The sequence below is a fragment of the Felis catus genome, chromosome E2, assembly GCF_018350175.1.
Source record: "Felis catus isolate Fca126 chromosome E2, F.catus_Fca126_mat1.0, whole genome shotgun sequence".
Taxonomy (NCBI): Eukaryota; Metazoa; Chordata; class Mammalia; order Carnivora; family Felidae; genus Felis; species Felis catus.
This window is the reverse complement of record NC_058382.1, coordinates 802844-822241: the sequence shown is the minus strand read 5'-3', so window position 1 is coordinate 822241 and position 19398 is coordinate 802844. Positions and strand designations below refer to the sequence as shown.

The 19398-nt window shown below is 47.3% G+C and overlaps 1 protein-coding gene across 1 annotated transcript in view; it reads right to left on the bottom strand.

Moving 5' to 3' along the window:
* Positions 1-239: 239 nt before the first annotated feature.
* Positions 240-19398, bottom strand: part of LOC101091237 (zinc finger protein 418-like) — a 43688-nt gene continuing 24529 nt past the window's right edge. The window contains exons 2-5 of the mRNA XM_045046678.1: positions 15034-15112; positions 13413-14148; positions 10831-10957; positions 240-7813 (exon numbers count right to left, since the gene is read on the bottom strand). Of these exons, the coding sequence (XP_044902613.1) occupies positions 5577-7813; positions 10831-10957; positions 13413-13445 (2397 nt within the window). The 5' untranslated portion in view covers positions 13446-14148; positions 15034-15112 and the 3' untranslated portion in view covers positions 240-5576. The remainder of the gene's footprint in view (positions 7814-10830; positions 10958-13412; positions 14149-15033; positions 15113-19398) is intronic.

The following is a 19398-nucleotide window of genomic DNA, read 5'->3' as shown; positions in this document are numbered from 1 at the left end:
TAACTCTCCTCACAATCCCAGTACAGCTCTTTCTGCCCCTGGGTCCTGTCCCCATGCTATAATAAAATCAATTTTTGCATCAAAGTCATCTCAAGAATTATTTCTTGGCCATCACCTCTGGACCCCCATCACGCCAAAACCCCATCATGTGTCTGTGTCTGTTAATTCCTGTTTGTACATTACCAAAGACAAAGTTCAGCTGCCCATTGCTCCAAAAGCCAATATGCAAGAGACAAGTGTTCCATGGAAAGGAATATGAGCTTTATTCAAGAGGGTGATCACCTGAGGAAGGTGGGGCTGTTATACAAAGGCCAAATCCAAGGTCTGTGTGTAGCCCAGGGGTTTTTAATGGAGTTTAGAGACGTTAACCGGTAAAGGGAGTACAGTGGTCCATAAGTTTCTTGACTGCATGCAGACTCAATAGTCGCAGCTATAGATGTTTTCACAGTGCTGGAAGGTTGTGAAGGGGGTCTGATGACTTAATGCTAGGGGTCAGGTTTGTTTTGTGACATGCAGACATGCTAAGTTCTTTCCATGAGACAACGCCGGATCTTTAGATACACAGAAAAAGCTTAATCAATCATGTGGGCTAAAGGTGTTTGTTAAATTTTCACAATAACTAGGTTGGCTGGAGGGCCCAAGGTAGATTTCCCATACATCCTGTTTTTTTAGTACTGAAAGAGGAACTCAGCTGCCCCCGTTTTGACCCCAAACTTTCTCATTGGGTTCTTTGAGCTTGTCTCTTGGCTAAGGAAGACCCTGATGGCAAGCATTCCCAGATGAGAACCAAAACGACCCCTTCAAGCAATAAAGAGTGCCCTGAACAGCAAGGCCCACTCATGAGTGACTCCATGACAATGATCTACTTGACTCACTGCCTCCCTGCATGTACCCACCCACCTTTGCTGACATTTTTCTTATATAAACCTAGAAGTGTTTTCACCACTTTGGAATCAGTCTTTGAGAGTTTAGTCCACTGTGTTCCCTATGTTCCCCTCCCTGAAAGAGATTCCTTTCCTGTTTCACCCCCACTCATTTCTCTGCCTTGGGATTTTGTCAACGCTGAGCAGCCAAACCTAGTCCACTTGGGACCCCCAGGCTTGATGCTCTTACATCCCTGTACCCCACAGTACAACAAACTCATAATTTGTTGACCAACCTGCGCCTGAGGTGTTTTCCCTTAACATAATCTTGGACAACCTAATCCAATGAGTTTAGCCCAGATGTCACACCCTGTCCCCTGAGGAGCTGCCAGAGTGGTCACAATTGTGCACGTGGAAAGGAATCAAGAACTCACCTGTGGACTGGGCTGTGTCCCTCAGGCACCTCCTGGGTCAAGAATGGCCACGGCTCAGGGCAATGCATTGCATTAAGGATCCACAGTGGGACCTTGAACTCCACAGGACAAACGGGGACTCAACCCAGCAGGTCCTTCCAAAGTCACCTCCGGGGGGTGCCATTTTCCTCCCCTGTCCCTTGTCTCCTCTGTCCCTGTGCCACTCCTGACCTGTGACCCAGCAACTTTTTCTCCCTGCAGGCACCTTCCTGGCTGATGCTCTGAGATGACACCACCATCACGTGTGGGTCCAAGGAAAAAAGGTCTCAGCGGGTTCCTACACTAAGGCTGCTGACCTCTCCTGGGAGTCACCCTCTACCTGCCCCACTGGCTCCCAGTCCTCCCTGGAGAGGGGGAAGCCAGAAATGGCCGCAGTGCCCCGGCCAGCAGTCTTCCCCTGAGTGGGAGGGCTGGTAAGGCAACCTAGATTCAGGGTGAGATGCACCAAAGGCATTCATCTTTGGGGAATGCACTCAACTATTACAGAAAGAAAGAGTTACATCACATGGAGGTGATCACTAGAGGGTGAGAAATCCTTCCAAGGTACTGGGTGGGATCCGAGGAAGCAATCTGAACCCAGCGGGTTTGCCTGACAACCTGGTCACCACTAAGGTGAGGCCAGCCATATTTTCACTCACCCATCAGGGTGTTTAGGGAGGTCCCTCCCCTCTGGCCAATCAGGATTAACATCTTCTCCTGAGGCTTGTGCAGACCTGCAGCTGGCTCACAGCACCCCCACCTCCACTCCCACCCCAGCTCCTGTCCGCCTGGGATTATAAAGTCTCCCGCACACGCCAAAGTTTAGTCTTCCACCATACACCCAAGTGGAATTTTTCAGCGCCTTCTCCCAGCATATCCCGCTCTCATGATGGGAGAATTTACACTTTGGAAATTGGCAAGCACTACAAAGCAGGGCTGCAGTTTTGTATTTCTGAATGCCTGGATGTAAGAAAGTGAAGACATAATGGTAAGAATGCACACTAAACTTACACATGTATGGTGTTCTGGGCCGTCACGTGTGCAGGACACAAAAGCAGCTGAGTGAAAATAGTGAAGAAATAGCCTAACACCGTTACTATGACTCCATACAGCAAAATGTCACACCATTTAAGAATGAGGAAAATTCGAATACATGCCATTGCTGTATGCGTTTCTTATTTGTAAATGAAAATGGAAATAGCCATAACTCATCGGAAAGATAATGGGCAAACGATATGAACAGAAATTGTACCAAAGGAGATAGACAGGTGGTAAATAAACACACGAAAAAATACTCAAAATCAACACCCCTAGGAAATGCAATGGCAACAGCACTACACACTTATGAAATGGGCTGACATTACAGACTGGCACTATCAAGTAGTGGCAGGGACTGGAGGCACTGGAACTCTCGTACATGTTGGTGGGAATGCAGAACTGAAGTTTAGATCACATTTTGGCAGTTTCTTAAAAATATTAGCACTAACCTACCTGTTACGGGCATTGCGCTTTGAGTCATACCACAAGAGAAAGGAAACCTCTATCCACATAGAGAACGGTAATGAAAATTTTGAGAGAGCACTTTGTTTACAAACGCCAAAACTCTAAGTAACCCAAATGGTCGAAACAGATGAATGGGTAAATAGTGGTATACTTCCAGAGAAGAAAATAGTAGTATTGCCTGGAAGGGACGTATACGCAAAATGACCTCCAAACCTTAAGCAAGGGAAAAGGTTGAGAAGTCCAGCTTGAGGAGAAATGGTTTATTTACAGACTCAGGGACAGAAGCGTGACTTTGGCACCCATAAGAGGAGTCAGTCCCTGCACCACCAATTCCGGAAGACAGGGTTTTATAGCCAAGGAGGCTGGGGAGTACCTGGGAGACTACTTGGGAGGTGAATGTTTCAGAACAAGGATCTGCCACAGGCACAGCTGGTACCAACAACAATGCTGGCTAGGTGTGTCAAAAAAGCTACCACCCTGGACTTGAAACCACCCTTGTCCTCTATCCTTTTCCTCTTGCACACAATGGCCTTGAGATGTAAACACCAGAGAGGATATGAGACTTCAGATACAATGAGCTCTGTTGCACAGGATACATATGTCTGATAGTGAAGAATTTCTGTGCACACTGATCCTGCCCAGCCAGTCACTAGAACATCTGTGGATACATGTTTGTAAGAAATACACTCCACTAAGTGGCTGATGTCTCCTCTACTCCCTCATTACCCTATCTTCTAGATTACCAATTACAGTTCCCTTGCCCCTGTGGTGTAATACACGAATAGTGTGCATCAGGCCACATGGCTCCTTTGAAGCATTTGGGGTAGATATTCCACTCAACAGTGCCTGGCAGTATGTGGTATCAGCTGTGGACAAGCAAAATATTCATGTTGTCTCCACAACCACTGGAGATGGTTTCATAACCACTGGAGATGCTCCCTCTTCAGGGTGCCCTCTGAGCACAGGAAAAATCCTGGCATCCAGACCACAGAATCCAGATATAGAACACAGGGGACTGTATTAGCTAGAACTGCCATAATAATGTACCACATGGGTGATTTAACATCGGAAATTTACTTGCCCACAAATCTGGAATCTAGAAACTGGACATAAATCAGCAGGGTTAGTTTCTTCTCAGGCCTCTGTCCTTGGAGAGAGATGGAGATGGCTTGGAGATGGGGATTTCCCTGTCTTCAAATGGTCATTCTTCTGGTCCTCTATCCTCAGCTCCTCTTCTTATAAGGACACCAGTCATACTAAAAGTCCATCCTAATAACCTCATTTCAACTTCATTATATCTTTAAACATCCTGTGTTTCACTATAGTCCCATTCTGACATACTGGGGGCCACAACTTCAACATAGGTATTTTGGATTCACAATTCAGCCCATAACAAAGGTAGTGGGTCATAATGCAAATTCACACCCAAGCTGGAGAGTGCACACGTACATATTATTTATTTGCAATTATCCTCTCCAGGACACAGCAAGCTTGGGATGCAATGAAATCTGTTCACTCCTTACTGCTGGAAGAGCCTAATTCTGCTTTCAAATAACCCATTAGAATACAACACCTAAGACTAAAGTAATTAAACAAAAAAGGCATTTATTAATGCATAAACCAGAGCAACATGTGGCAGCAAATACCTGTGTTGCGACTTGGATGCTGCATAGATTTATCACAAGCATCACAAGACCAACAATATCCTAAGACATTTACTCTTTATCTGCAAGACACTATCCAAATCTCAGATCAGGTACTGTGGATAAACACTGCATCACATCCATGTCCTAACTTAGAAGGGAATGTGAAGTTCCAATTACCCATAATGTCCATCACCAATGACAATGCGCAGGGGTAACATGCTTTAGCATGTAGGCGGTGACTGATACACATTAGGGGACCTGTCAGGTATCAAAGTGGAGTCATTTGTTATAGAAACTGGCAGTGACTTCAATCTAGCAATGACTCCGGACACATCGGAAGCACAACACAGCTCCTCAAGTTTTCCCAAATAGCTGGAACTTAGGGTAAGTCACTCCACTGCGGACATTCAAGTGAACAAGGTTTGTTCCAGCTAAGTGGCTGCTTCACAAAGGCACTCCTCCACTGTGATTATACTACTCAAGGAAATACCACCTGCTCTGCTACCTTAACGCCCTTTGGCAGTGTGAACTGAGTGTGCAATGAAGACAGAGGACTGGCAAAAGGAATTGTGTCATTCCCCTCACTCATGAGGCCTTACCCAGGGTACTTTCTGATTTTTATGAAACTGTATCCTTCGCCAAAAGATTGCCCACATTCTTCACGTCTTAGCTCAGACTGCTCTAACAAAGTACCACAAACTAGGTGACTTGCAAACAACAGAAACTTCTTTCTGGAGGCTGGATAGCCAACCTAACATTCCCTATAGGGTCCGGTTCCATGTCTGGTGAGGAGCAACTTCCTGATTTATAGATGATCTTCTCAAAAGGGTCCTCACATGGTACACAGAGGAAGCAAGCTCTCTTAGAACTGGTATGAAGACAATAAACCCATTCATGAGGGCTCCATCCACACTCATGACCCATTCTGATTCAAATTACCTCCCAAAGACATCATCTGCTAATCCTGAATAGAGGATAGGAAGAGAAATACAACTTCTAGTGAACATAAACAATTCATAATTGATCACTCAGAAGGGCTTCATCTACTATACCTTCCGTTGTTGAGTGAGACTGGAGCTTTGGCTGAAAGACTGCCCACATTCACAGCACTCCTAAGGCCTTTCTCCAGTGTGAACTCTTTGATGATAACTAAGAGCAGGATGACTGATAAAAGATTTCCTACATACAGTGCACTCATAAGGCCTTTCTCCTGTGTGAAGTCTCTGGTGTTGAATGAATGTTGCCTTCCACTTAAAAGATTTCCCACATTCATTACACTTATAAGGCCTTTCACCCGAGTGAACCTTTATGTGTACATTGAGGCTATTTCTTCGGAGAAAGGACTTGCCACATTCACTGCACTCATACGGTCTTTCTCCAGTATGAACTCTCTGGTGAGCACGAAGGACAGAACTAGCTGTAAAAGATTTCCCACATTCATTGCACTCATAAGGTCTTGCTCCAGTGTGAACTCTTTGGTGAGATCGGAGGGAAGAACTACAAGCAAAAGATTTCCCACACTCATTACACTCATAAGGCCTTATTCCAAGGTGACTTTGTCGATGATACTGGAGGGCGTGGCTACGACTAAAAGATTTCCCACATTTACTACACAAATAAGGCTTTTCTCCTGTGTGAATTCTCTGGTGTTCAATGAGTTTGGACTTACACTTAAAAGATTTCCCACATTCATTACACTCATAAGGCCTTTCACCTGAGTGAACCTTTATGTGTACATTCAGGTTAGTTCTTCGGGGAAAGGACTTGCCACATTCCCTGCATTCATAAGGCTTTTCTCCAGTATGAACTCTCTGGTGGTAACGGAGGACAGAACTAGTGGTAAAAGTTTTCCCACATTCACTGCATTCATAAGGCCTTTCTCCTGTGTGAACCCTCTGGTGATTATGGAGGACAGAGCTAGCAGTAAAGGATTTCCCACATTCACTACACTCATAAGGCCTTTCTCCGGTGTGAACTCTCTGGTGAGAACGAAGGACAAAACTAGTGGTAAAAGATTTCCCACATTCACTGCACTCATAAGGCCTTTCTCCTGTGTGAATTCTTTGGTGTTGAATGAATGAAGACTTACACTTCAAAGATTTTCCACATTCATTACATTCGTATGGCCTCTCACTTGAATGAACCTTTATGTGTACATTGAGGTTATTTCTTCGGTGAAAGGACTTGCCACATTCACTGCACTCATAAGGCCTCTCCCCAGTGTGAACTCTGTGATGATAATGGAGGTCAGACCTAGAGAAAAATGATTTACCACATTCACTGCACTCATAAGGCTTTTCTCCAGTGTGAACACTCTGGTGAGAACGGAAGCCAGTACTGGAGATAAAAGACTTCCCACATTCACTGCACTCATAAGGTCTTTCCCCTGTGTGAGATCTCTGATGATAACTGAGAGCAGAGATAGAGGTAAAACGTTTTGCACAGTCACCACAATTATAAGGCCTTTCTAAGGTTTGAACAGAACGTGTAATCAACATCTGGTGATGGCTAAAAGATTTTGCACATCCACTGCAAACATGATTACTTTCTCCACTATGCCATCTCTGGGGATGAATAAGTACTGATTTGTGGCTTATGGATTTCCCACATTTGTTGCATGTGTATTGCCTAGACCCAGTGTGAGTCTTTCCGTACAGACTGTGAGCTGACCTTCGTCTAAGGGATTTTTCACCTTCACCAAACTCATGATGTCCTTGTGCAGTATGGAATGTCTGGTGGATAGTGTATAAAGATTTTTGCCTGAATGTTTTCCCACATTCACTGCACACAAAACATGGACTTCCAGGTTGGACACCCTGATCCTGAACATGTGTATATTTGGGACCAAAAGCTTCCTTGCATTCTCCCCGAGTGTAATGACCTTTGCTGCTCTGCAAAGTTGCCCTGCACTGACTGATTGTGTTTGGCTTCTCTCCAGTATGAATGGCGTCCTGCTGCAGACGCACAAAGCCAGGCAGGAAGTCTTTCTGAACCTCTGTACAGATAAAGGGCTTTCCTGAATCATGGAATCCATATCCCTTCATAAAAGAGGCCGTGTCCACACTACTTCTGAATGGTTTCTCTCCCGTGTGCTGCTCCGGCTGCTGCTGAAAGTTTACGCTGAAGTAAAATCGTTGTGTGCATGCCCCACACCTCAACAGTTTCTGGCTGCTTGGTTTTCCCTGCTGCTCAGCCAAGCGGAAAACGTCTCTCAAGACCGGACCACACATCTCACAGGGGTGGGTCTTCCGGGAAGACAGAGCTGCCTTGGGTGTGCTGGCCTGTGACACACCTACAGAAACGCTCTGTTCAAGGGGTGCCTCCGCATCCTCTGCTCCACAGCAGCAACCTGAACGCAAAGAAACTCTCATGAAATACATGGTGACTACAGTGAGGGGTAAGCCCGTCACACATATGCACCTGTCTCGTGTAGGCACGAGTTGAGTAGATGCTATTCCAGACACGGGAGTTGGAATTCAGGTGAAGGAGTGCCTGCTCTGCGTTACTGGGCCCCTAAGGTCAATGCACTGTGGACAGCTCATTGGAAGGACAGAAAACCAGGGTTTCATGGAAGGAAGAGAGCCAGGGTCTACAACTTGTTTCTCTGCCCACAGCATTGGCAAGGTTCTTTTCTGCTACTGACCCTGGCTGAGTAGGAGGCTGCTGAAAAATCCAATCAAAAGAAATCTGTGGCTGTTCAAGGTCACATTAAGGGTACACGGACATTTCTGGCAAATGGGTGAAGGTGAATGTTGGACTACCCAGGAAGAGCAGTGAGAGAAATGGGTAAGATGTGGAGGCCTGAGAAACGGCAATTACCCCTGTGCTGGAAGTCACAGGACTACCAAAGGAGTAGAACCCACAAGTACACAAACTGTCAACAGTGAAGAAGGAAAGACAGGAACGAGGTATGGCCATTGGCATGGCACCAAACTCTAGTTGAACAAAGGTACCTAGTGTGATCTGAACAAAGTCCTGATATCACACCTTCCCCAGCTGCCATTCACCAGAAAAAGGCCCCTGTGAGCCCACCTGGTCATGTCTGGATCAGGTCCATTGTATGATACAGTCCATGTATGGACTCTTCCCTGTAAGCTCCAGGTGAGCAACTACAGGGCACAGGGAGGCTAGAAATACTGAAGAAAATTGGTCACGCTGGATGGCCACGACTGTCCCGAGCTACTCAGCGCACAACAGACTCAGAAAGGCATCCTATGTGACTGACGTTGGCAGGATGGTAGAATACGGGATTCCAGCCTTCACCAAAAAAAATCAATTCAACAGCTATTCATGAATCATAGTAGCCTCAGAGGGCTCAAGAGTCCAATCAAGACTGACTAATACACAGTGAAGCATAAAAGAGAGCACAGGCACACAAAAAGGATGGCTGGAGACAATATTAGCAGAGACATGGGGGGATGGGTAGAAAACAGGGGCTGGGGAATCTCTGTCAGCCACCAGGTGGGTGCTACTGAGGTCCCTGCTCGGCAGGGACTCCTACTGCCTGCTCCACAGAGGACACTGGCACCCCTGCCACCGAATCTCCTAAAACAGGAAGCAAAGAAACCTTGGAAACAAAAATCAAAACTGAAGGCAGCACATTTCTGATTTCAAACAACATTACAAAGCTATATAATCAAAACAATAGGACACTGACATAAATGGAATAAAGAGACCAGAAATAAATATATACAATCAACTAGTATTTGAAAATTTCCCCAAGAATATACACTAGGGAATGAACAATCTCTTCAATGCTGTTTTGAAATCTGAATATCCAAAAGAACAAACAAGGAAACTTGACCCACATCTCACAGCACTCATGGAAATGAACTTGAAATTGATTCAAAACTTCAACTTAAGACCTCAAACCCTGAAACTTCAAAAGCATATACTCCAAAAGGAAAAAAAAAACACACAGGACTATATCTAATTGAAAAGTTGTAGCAGAACCGTAGACAGAGAAGAAAGTGAAGATAGATACACATAACCAACAGGTAATCAAGGCACTGATCATCAGTAAATGCAAATAAAAAATCACAAATATCACCTCCTACCTGTTAAAATGGCTATGACCAAAAAGACAAGAGGTAACACGTTGGTGAGGATGTGCACAATATAGAACCCTTGAACACTGTTGCTGGGACTGTAAATCAGGGAAGTCATTATGGAAAATATTACGGTGGCCTCTCCAAAACTTTAAACAGAACTACCATATAGCCCACCATTGCCATTTCTATGTATGTATCCCAAGAAAAGAAAATCAGTATCCACACAGTGTCTGTGCATACACATCCACTACAGTATCATTCAGAAAAATCAATATACGGAAACATGAATAGGTGTGTGTGAGAAGATACAGTGAGAAACATTTAGTACACACATATGTAGTAATAATTGGTGATAAAAAAGAAAAGAAAATGGACACTTGCCACCACATGGATGAAATGGAAGACATTACCCTAAGTGAAATAAGCCACAAAGCAAAAGAAAAGTGCTGCATGGTATTTCTTATTCAAACTAATAAAGATAGAAACTAGAATGACAGAGGCTAAGGACTGGGAAAAATGGAAATGCTGGGAATGGATACACAATTTCATTTACAAGATGAATGTGAGGATCTAAGAGACAGCATGTTGACTACACTTGTGAATACTGTACTGTACACTTACAATTTGCTGAGAGAGTAGATATTAAGCTTTCTCATCACTAACCATAGAAAAGGTAATTATGACAAGTAATTGTTATGTTGATTACCTTCATCTTGGTAAAAACTTCATAAAGTGTAAGTGTATCAAACTATAATGTAATAATACACTTTCAATAACATAATTTTATTTGTCAGTTGTACCTTAACAAAGGTGAAGGGAGTAGGGGGAGGTAGGAATAAAGATGTAAACACTATAAAAGCACCACACTGAATAGTCTTGAGAAGTGGCCAGAGTCCACTTAAGTATGACCAAGCCAATGTGTGCAATTTCTGGCAAAGGCAGGCACAAGTACTGGCTTCAAGAGGAAGAGATCAAAACCCGGGCCACAGAAATGGCAGTGATCTGAACAAGCAGACCCAGCCAGGGAGAGAGCAAGCAAGGTGGAATCCATTATCCTCAAGGCATGACTACTGACCTTGAATCTTACACTATGAAGGTTCGGCACAGAGAGCACTGGAACGGCAGGGGAGAGAAAAGGGCACACTAACACCCCAGCCTTAGCAACAAATGCAACCACCACGGAAGCTGGGGGAGCAAGCAGGGCCCACAGTCCACACCCAAGAGGTACAAAGCATCCCCTAGGGAATGGGCAGCTGGGGGCTAAAGCGGGAATACAGAGCCCAGTCCAGGTCACTGGGGAGGGTGAGGGCCTTACCCAGGGAGGATATAAGTGTAAAGTTCTCCAGCATCACGTCATAGTACAGCCGTCTCTGAGCCTCATCAAGAAGTCTCCATTCCTTCCAGGAGAAGTAGATGGCAATGTCCTCAAAGGTCACACCACCCTGTCATGAAACGGACAGATGGCACCATGAACATTCTCTCTCGGGGAACCCACAATCTAAGCCCTGACACATACACCCCATTCTCCCCAGCCACCCCAGCTCCTACCTCAGAATAAATACCAGGTCCTGGTGTCATTAATGCCACCGTCTCCTCACCATCCCACCAATCACTGTGTTCGGTCCTCAGCAATAACAGGCAGGGGGTGCGTAGATGCAATCTGTGGGGGCCAATCTGGGTTTGGCCCCCCAAGCGTCATCCTTTCTGCCTGGAAATTCCCGTGGAGTCTCCCCGAATGTGCCCTCAAACACAGACAATTACGGACCCACCTCGACCAGTCAGTCTCCAATCCCAGGGCCCTGAGACCCTAAGCTCACACTCACACTCCCTCTCCAAGTGAACATGACCCTGTAGTCTGCATCTCCCTCACACCTTCAGACCCCACAGTTGCGCCCCCACAGCTTCCTGCCCCACACCAAAGGATGCCCCTTGACTCACACTGCTACCTGTCACATGACACGCAAAGGATGTGTGACAAATCCAAACAGGTTCCACTACAACCCCAGCACTCTCATGGATCCCACCAGAGGGAAAGCCTCAAATGCGGCCGAGAAGTCCCCCTCGCCTGCCGGGGATCCTGGCTTCAGGGACACACACCCACAGCCACGTGGCCGTTTCAGATACTCCCAGTCCCTCTAATACTTCTGTGCTGCCCATGCTGTCCCTCCAACAGTCACAACCCTCCACTCTGCACTGAACCTTTGTGAAAAGCCCAGCCCTAAAGGTCTCCCTGCCAGGCACAGAGACGCACAAGTGACCACACTGGCCCCACACCTTATCCATCAGCAAGACTGTGAAACGGCCCGGACACCAGAAAAGCGCACCACAAAGTTCTGGTGAAGCCCTACACCACTCAATAAAGGGCAGCCCCAGACTCCCTGTCACCTTGCCGCAATGACTCCTAGGTGTCCTCAGCCATCTCTTGTCCCATCATGCCATGGAAGCCTTACCCACCCATCCATCTGCCACACCTTTCTCTCTCCTTCGCCTGTGCCCGCACTGCCCAGCAGCCCCAACCAGGCGCTGAGCCAGGGAACCACTCTTCAGCACACCTCACTAAGGCCCTCTGACCTACTAATAGCATTGCCCCCCTAGTCTGCACCCCCTCCTCAATGTGATCCAAACCTCCGCAGGGGCCACACTACTGCCGTCGCTTGTCAAAGTTTCCATCCTGAAACCTGCCCCGGTTTCCCGGGTTTTCGTGTCCCGCTGCCCACTGGATGACGTCACTCACGCCTCTCTGAACATCTAAGACTTAACGACGTCCAAGCAACTTGGGAGATCTCCAAGGACAATCAACCTACTGCCACCTTCCGTCCAGCTGATGGGAGCGTCCACCCCTTCCGCTGCTAGGACCGCTGAAAATTAATAACGGGAAACCTCACTAAAAGGGAGTCGGGAGGACGCAGCTGGGGGAGCTCTCACGCACTACCGCCATGATCAGTGCAGACCCCACAGGACGACACACTTGAACTTGGGGACTGGGAAACTACCTCCTCTACTAGCCCAGAGGGGAAAAGGCAGGCTTTGGGGACCACCCCACCCACAGCTCAGCCAACGGGAAGCCACTATACTTTCAATTCCCAGTTTACTCTCAGGGACTTGTAGATTTTAACAGCCTTCCCAACTTAGCCCCTTCCCCTCTAAAAAAGCCTACCTCTCTCGTGTCCTCCAGACTGGCCTACTGTTGAGCCTCAGCTTGCTTGTTCCAACTGCGCTGCTCTTTGGTTCTCAAAGAAACTCAGTTTTGCCCGTCAAATAACTGGCAGATTATACTTCAAAGGACCAGGCATTCCGGGACCCCTCCCTTCTCCTGTCACCTGCAACACCCCAAATTTGCCTTGGCCCTTCTCAATCCCGGGGCCAAAATTCAACCGCTTCTCTGACATCCACGGTGACCGTTCTGGCCCGTCAACGATGACATACCCTGGCGCAGGCACCCCCTCCTGCGCTCCCTGCCCCCTCTGCCCCCCACCCCTGCAATCTGTCCCCTCCGCAGCCAGATTGGGCCTATCTATTTACACCTGGGTTACACCGCCTGGCACACCGCCAGCATGGATGGACTGCTCAGGCAGCCAGGTGACGGCCTCACGGGCGCCGCTGCACCTTGCGTTCGCTGAAACAACCGAGACCTGCCGCCCCGCTGGTGGCGCAGGCCCCCTGCAGCCCTGCACCAGCCGGCCCCTCCCCTGCAGCCCGTTCGTTCCCGCACCCCGTCACGCCGGCGCTCAGACGCGGGGACCCCGCCCGCGAGCGCCTCCCGGGCCCGGACACCGGGACCTGGGCCGCAGGGACGGGAGCAGGCGCCACGCGCTCGGGTCTGGAGGGTCAGGGAAGGGGCGGGTGGGCCTGGAGGGTCTGGGGCGGGGCGGGTGGACCTGGGGGCCGCGCGCTTACCTCAGCTGGGTTCCTAGTCGAGGCCGCCGCCATGGGACTCTGTAGGTCCAGCGAGCGCGGAGCTGCCCGGACGGTGTCGGGCACTCGAGGGTCCCAGCCTGTGCGAAAGGACAGCGCCTTCCTTCGTTCGGTGTCACTTTGTCACCAAGATCCAAAGGTGGGCTCTCCAACCTCTGAAGGTAAACAAACCTGAGGCCAAAATCGTCCACCATGAAGAGGCCGGAAATCCCACCCCCCCCCCGCGCCACGCATGCCCACAAATGCCTCGTCCTGCTCCGTCATTGGCTGCTGCCTGCGTCCTGTATCCCCACGCTTTTCCGGGTACCATAGATCTCAGAGTTACAGCGGCCACCAAAGGGGGTTCGGCCCCAGGGACTTCCAGAGTTCGGCCAGCTGTCCCCGAGAGTTCCTGCAAAGTGCTGCTCCTACCAGAGGGAGCGGCTTTGTTGGTTTTTAAAGTCCAAAGCCTAAAACTAGTAGTTTAGTTGCTCCCACTTCCTCTTCCTGAGGTAAATGACACATCATTCAAATGTGTCCAGCACTTAAGAAATCAAAGGAGGCCGTGCACTGCTGGAAAGATGTTGCTCTTCAAATGCTTGCATCCTGAAGCCTTAGAGTCAGGTTTGCAATTGGTCGGGAACAATACAAAAGTCCCCGTTATCATAAAAATTCAGCCCAGTGCATTTTGAAGGTCTTCAGGATCAGTCACTCATTTGTGCATTGGGCAGCATCACATCTAGCAAGTTAAGGGAAGCAACAAAATGCTACAGAAAGGGTAAGGTTTTTAAAGATAGAACAAGAAGTTCATAAACAGAAAAAAGGATTATGTCAGGCGTGGTCACTTTGTTAGGGGACAAAAAGGTCTTCCAGCGGAATACCTCATCTTTGGGCGACACAGAGGACCCATTCTTGTGGCCGATTACCCTTTTGGTGCTGACCACAAAATTCCTCACTGACCAGTGGAAACTAAATTTCTGGGTAGTGCTGAAGTTGTATGAGCTTAGGTATTGTGCCCTGCTTTGGTGACATGACCCAGCAGAAGTGACTCCATTTGGGGACTGTGGTTCCCTTTGTCACACCCTATACAAGTCCGTGACAGGGATGGTAGGCCACCCTGAATTAGGTAAACTGACAACGTCAGCCTCTGGTTCCACACAAAACTTCATATGCCCATATCGTGATTGTTGTCCCATCTTTTTTTTTTTTTTAATTTAATTTAATGTTTATTTACGTTTGAGAGAGAGAGCCAGAGTGTGAGTGGAGAAGGGGCAGAGAGATGGAGACACAGAATCCGAAGCAGCCTCCAGGCTCTGAGCTGTCAGCACAGAGCCTGACGTGGGGCTCGAACCCACGAACCGCGAGATCATGACCTGAGCCAAAGTTGGACCCCCAACCGACTGAGCCACACAGGCGCCCCGTGTCTTCCCATCTTTTGAGGAACATTTTTATCCATATATTACTTACTCCACATACCCACATATACTCAGTTCCTGTCAGGAGATTGACGTCGATCCCAAACAGAAAGCAACTTAACGGATGCTATATTTGGTACCAAACACATTGCCATTTAGTGGGAGCGAGTGTACAAAGGGAGAATCTGAACCCTGAAGTAAAGGATTACCTGCACCCAATGACCTCATCTCCTTGCTGGGAAGTGATTCTCATTTCTTCAGGCACTGGCAGTAGGAATTGAAAGTATCCTAGAAAATCAGATGTGAAATGCCGATTTCAGAAAGCAGTTCACAACGTTTATCTAGTGGTTTAAGACAGTGCCAGAAATACCTATGGGCAAACCAACATTCCACCTCCCTACACATCAGTAAAGAGTAAAAAACAGTTACAAACTAACAGAACTTTTAGAAGCAGGCTGTAAGTCTGAGAAAAGACAGAACCAAATGGAGCATGTGACTGTGCTAAACCAATACTTGGTTTTTGTGAGGGTTTTATCTCAAGAATGTGACGTTTTCATTCCTACAAGCATTGAACAATACTACTGTCCAGCTTAAAAATAAATAGCCAGTTACTTTACTAGCAAACTGAATTTATTCAGGAATGACAAAGGAATTTCAACTGAGGATAACCACACCATGGCAATCCACAGGCAAGGTTCAAGAGACAGAGGGAAAGTCAGCATTTAAAAAAAAATAAAGGTCCAGAGCTACTTTCACAAATGCTTATTCATTTTTTAGAGAGGGAGAGCAAGTGGGAGAGGGGCGGGGGGGGGTGGGGTGGGGGGGACGGGCACATTGAACCCAGAGCAGGCTCCGGGCTGACACCAGGTAGCCCAATGTGGGGCTTGAACTCATGAACCATAAAAAAATGGCCTGAGCTGAAATTGGAAACTCAACCAAGTGAGCCACTTAGGCACCACAAAAGTCTGGGTTTATTAGGTTTAAGGTGGAGATTGGGGAGAGTTGCTTCAACAAAAGTTCACTGAAGAACAAAAGTTTGAGGTTGTGACGGGTTTTCACTGGCTGCATGCCATGGTTAGTGTTTCCTTAATGGGGCAAGGAGAGATCATCCTTCTTTTTGTGAAAGGCAGGAGATTAATCTCCTACTGGGAATGTGTCCTCCCTTGTCAAGACAAAAGTTATCTCCCCTCCTCCTGCTCTTTATGCATGTCGTGTCTGCATGAGAGGTCTTCCTCCAGGGCCTCCTGAATCCATTCTAGTAAGATTTCATTTACTAATTTTCACACTAATTTGGAGACTTAAAGAGGACATTTAGGGTACCCAGAATAGTTAAAATGAGAGGTAAATTCAAATGTCATGTTTATTCACTGTTCTAAAAAATGTGCATTGAGCACATAATGTGTTTGCAAGAACTTTTGGTAGATGCATGGGAAAATTCAGTTACAAGAGAAGCAGTCCCGTCTTCATGTGCCTTTTATCGTGTTCAAGAAAAACACAGGAAACATGAAGCAGGAATACTAAGTTCTATTGTATGTTAGAATGTGGCAGGTGTGATGGAAACAACAAGAGGTGATTTTGTGAGAAAAGGACGTTGGAGGGGCGCCTGGGTGCCTCAATGGGTTAAGTGTCCTACTTCGGCACAGGTCATAATCTCACAGTTCATGAGTTCGAGCCCTGTATCGGGCTCTGTGCTGACAACTCAGAGACGGGAGCTTGCTTCAGATTCTGTGTCTCCCTCTCTCTGCCCCTCTCATTCTCACACTCTGTCTCTCTTGAAATAAATAAATAATTTTAAAATTAAAAAAAAAAAAAGAAGAGGACATTTTATGTAATATTACACAGGGCTGTGCGGCAGCCCTCATTATTACGTGCACCATGAGTAAATGTGAGTCCTGTGGGTTATTACTTTTATTAGTTTTGTTTAAATAAAGTGAGGTACGTTAAAATTTAGAAGTGCCTGCTTGAGCAAACACCGAATCCAATCAGGCAGCCCCAAACCTCACTAGGGGAAAGGCTTCTGTAGACCAAAATGAGAAGAAATGGAAACACGTTACATGACTGGCTATAGCTTCAGAAACTATCTTATATGGGAAAGCCTAGTTGCCTGTTAGAGACAGGGTAGCCTTGGGTTTTGAATTCTGACCCTTGAGGCATTTACAAGAATTTGCTTGAAGTGAGGTGTAGGTGGCTAAGGCATTGGAGCCACCTGAGTCTAATGGCCTTCTTGTGGATGTACAGTTTCCAGCAAAAGAAACACGTTGGTAGGTGGCTTCAGTGTGTGGACTCCTTGGCATCGGAGCCCCTGGAACTCCATTCATTTAAGCCTTTAGATTGCTTGGCTCACTGCAGAGAAACTCAGGAGGTGTCCATTAGACATCTTTGGACTGGGGGAGGGGAGGAGCTAAGATACTGGCAGAGGAGGAGGATCCTAGGCTCATTTCTTCCCTTAAACACGACTAAATAACTATCCAATCACTCTGAATACCCATAAAATCAACCTGGGTTCAACAGAACAAACTGCACAACTAGAGGGAGAGAAGATGTCACATCAAGGGAAGCAGGAAGTGCAGAGATGGGGTTTGGGCAAGAAACAGAGACAGAGAGAGACAGAGAGAGAGAGAGAGAGACAGAGAGAGGGAGGGAAGGAGGGAGGCAGGGAGGAGAGCACAGGGGATTGCACTAGGAAAACACTTCCCCAAAGCCATTTGCTGGAAAAATGAGAGGGCCTGACACCTGGCAGCTTTTGCAACCAACAGGGCTCAGAGACTAGATTTTAAATGTTGGTGGGTTTCACTGGGATGCAGCCCTGAGCGTCTGCCCTACTCCTCTAGAGAAGGCAGGCAAGCAACCTGGAGTCAGAAGGCACGATCTGAAGAACACCTAGGGACCACAGGGCAGACACTCTTCACTCTTCTTGGAGTGCATCTGTGAGAAGTGGGTTAGCAGAGATGCCTCCCTGGGAACAAAAGAACCAGCTGCACCATTTCCCTCCCATGCCCCTTGGCATAGATGCAGAAGAGCTGCTGAGGGTGGCTCAAGCTGATGCTGGCTGCCTACCCTGCTTGCTCCAAGTCCCAAGGCCCGTGCTCTGGGGCAACCGCCCCTCTCGGTCAAACGCGCATCAGCCTCAGGATGGAGAGACCCTATCCCAGGTAATCAGCACAGGCCCCTGCCACAGCATGTCCCTAAATTTTTGAGTTGTAAAAGTCAGCATACTGGGCTGGGATAGAGCCCAAAGCACTGCTCCTGGCAAGCAAACATCCCAGAGACAGACAGAGTGAAAACGGCTCTCTGTAAACTGCCTTGGATGCATGGGGGATTATTCAGCCTTCTGGGAGCGCTTCCCTGAGAGCAGTAAGCATGGAGACCCCTCTCCAGGATCAAAGGGGTTGGCTGGTGCCATTTTCCTCCACTGACCCTCAGCAAAATCCAGCTCCAGTAAACAGCACAGGGCGAACACTGGTTTCCTAACCTGCATACACCAAGTCCCACCCACCTGCACTCTGCCAGCACTGCCCTTCTGGGCCACGTGGGCTTAAGTCCCACGGCTGTGGGCCCATTCGAAAGATGACCAGCAGAAACCCACCCACACACCACATCTCCTGACCAGAGAGTTCTGCAAGGATTCAGTTCTAGTGGAAGTAGCATCAGGTCTCATTTAACAAGCAGGCCCGAGACACCTAGTTACAATTTGCCACATTCAGGCCAAGGACCAAACAGTGCCCACTGTGGGCAAGGAGAACCTCTGCAAGCAACTGGCCTGAAGGATAGAGCAGCAAATCACAGCAGTAGAGTACACACAGTACACACAACAGACACTCCCTGAAGCACCAGGCCATGGACACTATATGACTTCTCCTTAATAAAGCCATTACTCTCAGGAAAAGAAAATTTGATGGGCTTCTCTAATATACAGAAGAAGACAGAGACCTAAACAAAATGCCCACATGGAGGAATTCTTCCCTAAAGGAAGAACAAGATAAAATTACAGCCAGCGCGCCTCAGACGGTTGAGCATCCAATTCTTGATTTTTGGCTTAGTTCATGATCTCACGGATCATGAGATTGAGGCCCATATCGGGTTCTGTGATTAGGCAAGAAGCCTGCTTGGGATTTTCACTCTCCCTCTCTCTCCAGCCATCCCCTGTCTCACTCTCTCATTCTCTAAAAATAAATAAATACAATTCAAAACCACCACCACCACCACCACCACAACAACAACAGTAAAATCACAGCCAGAGATCTAATTAACACAGATCTAATTAATATACTCATGGAGAACTTAAAGCAATAATCTGAGGATACTTGCTGGGCTTGAGAAAAGAAGGGAAGACATCTGGGAGGTCTTTACCAGAGAAACAAAACAGTTAAAAAACAATCAGGCAGGAATGAAAAGTGCAATGACTGATATTTGAAACGCATCGGATGTAATGACAAGGGTGGAAGAAGCAGAGGAACAAATAAGTCATATAGAGGATAGAATTAGGGAAAATAATGAAGCTGAACAAAAGAGAGAAAGAAGACAGAGGATCATGGGGATAGACTTAGGGAACTCGGTGATTCCATCAAACATAA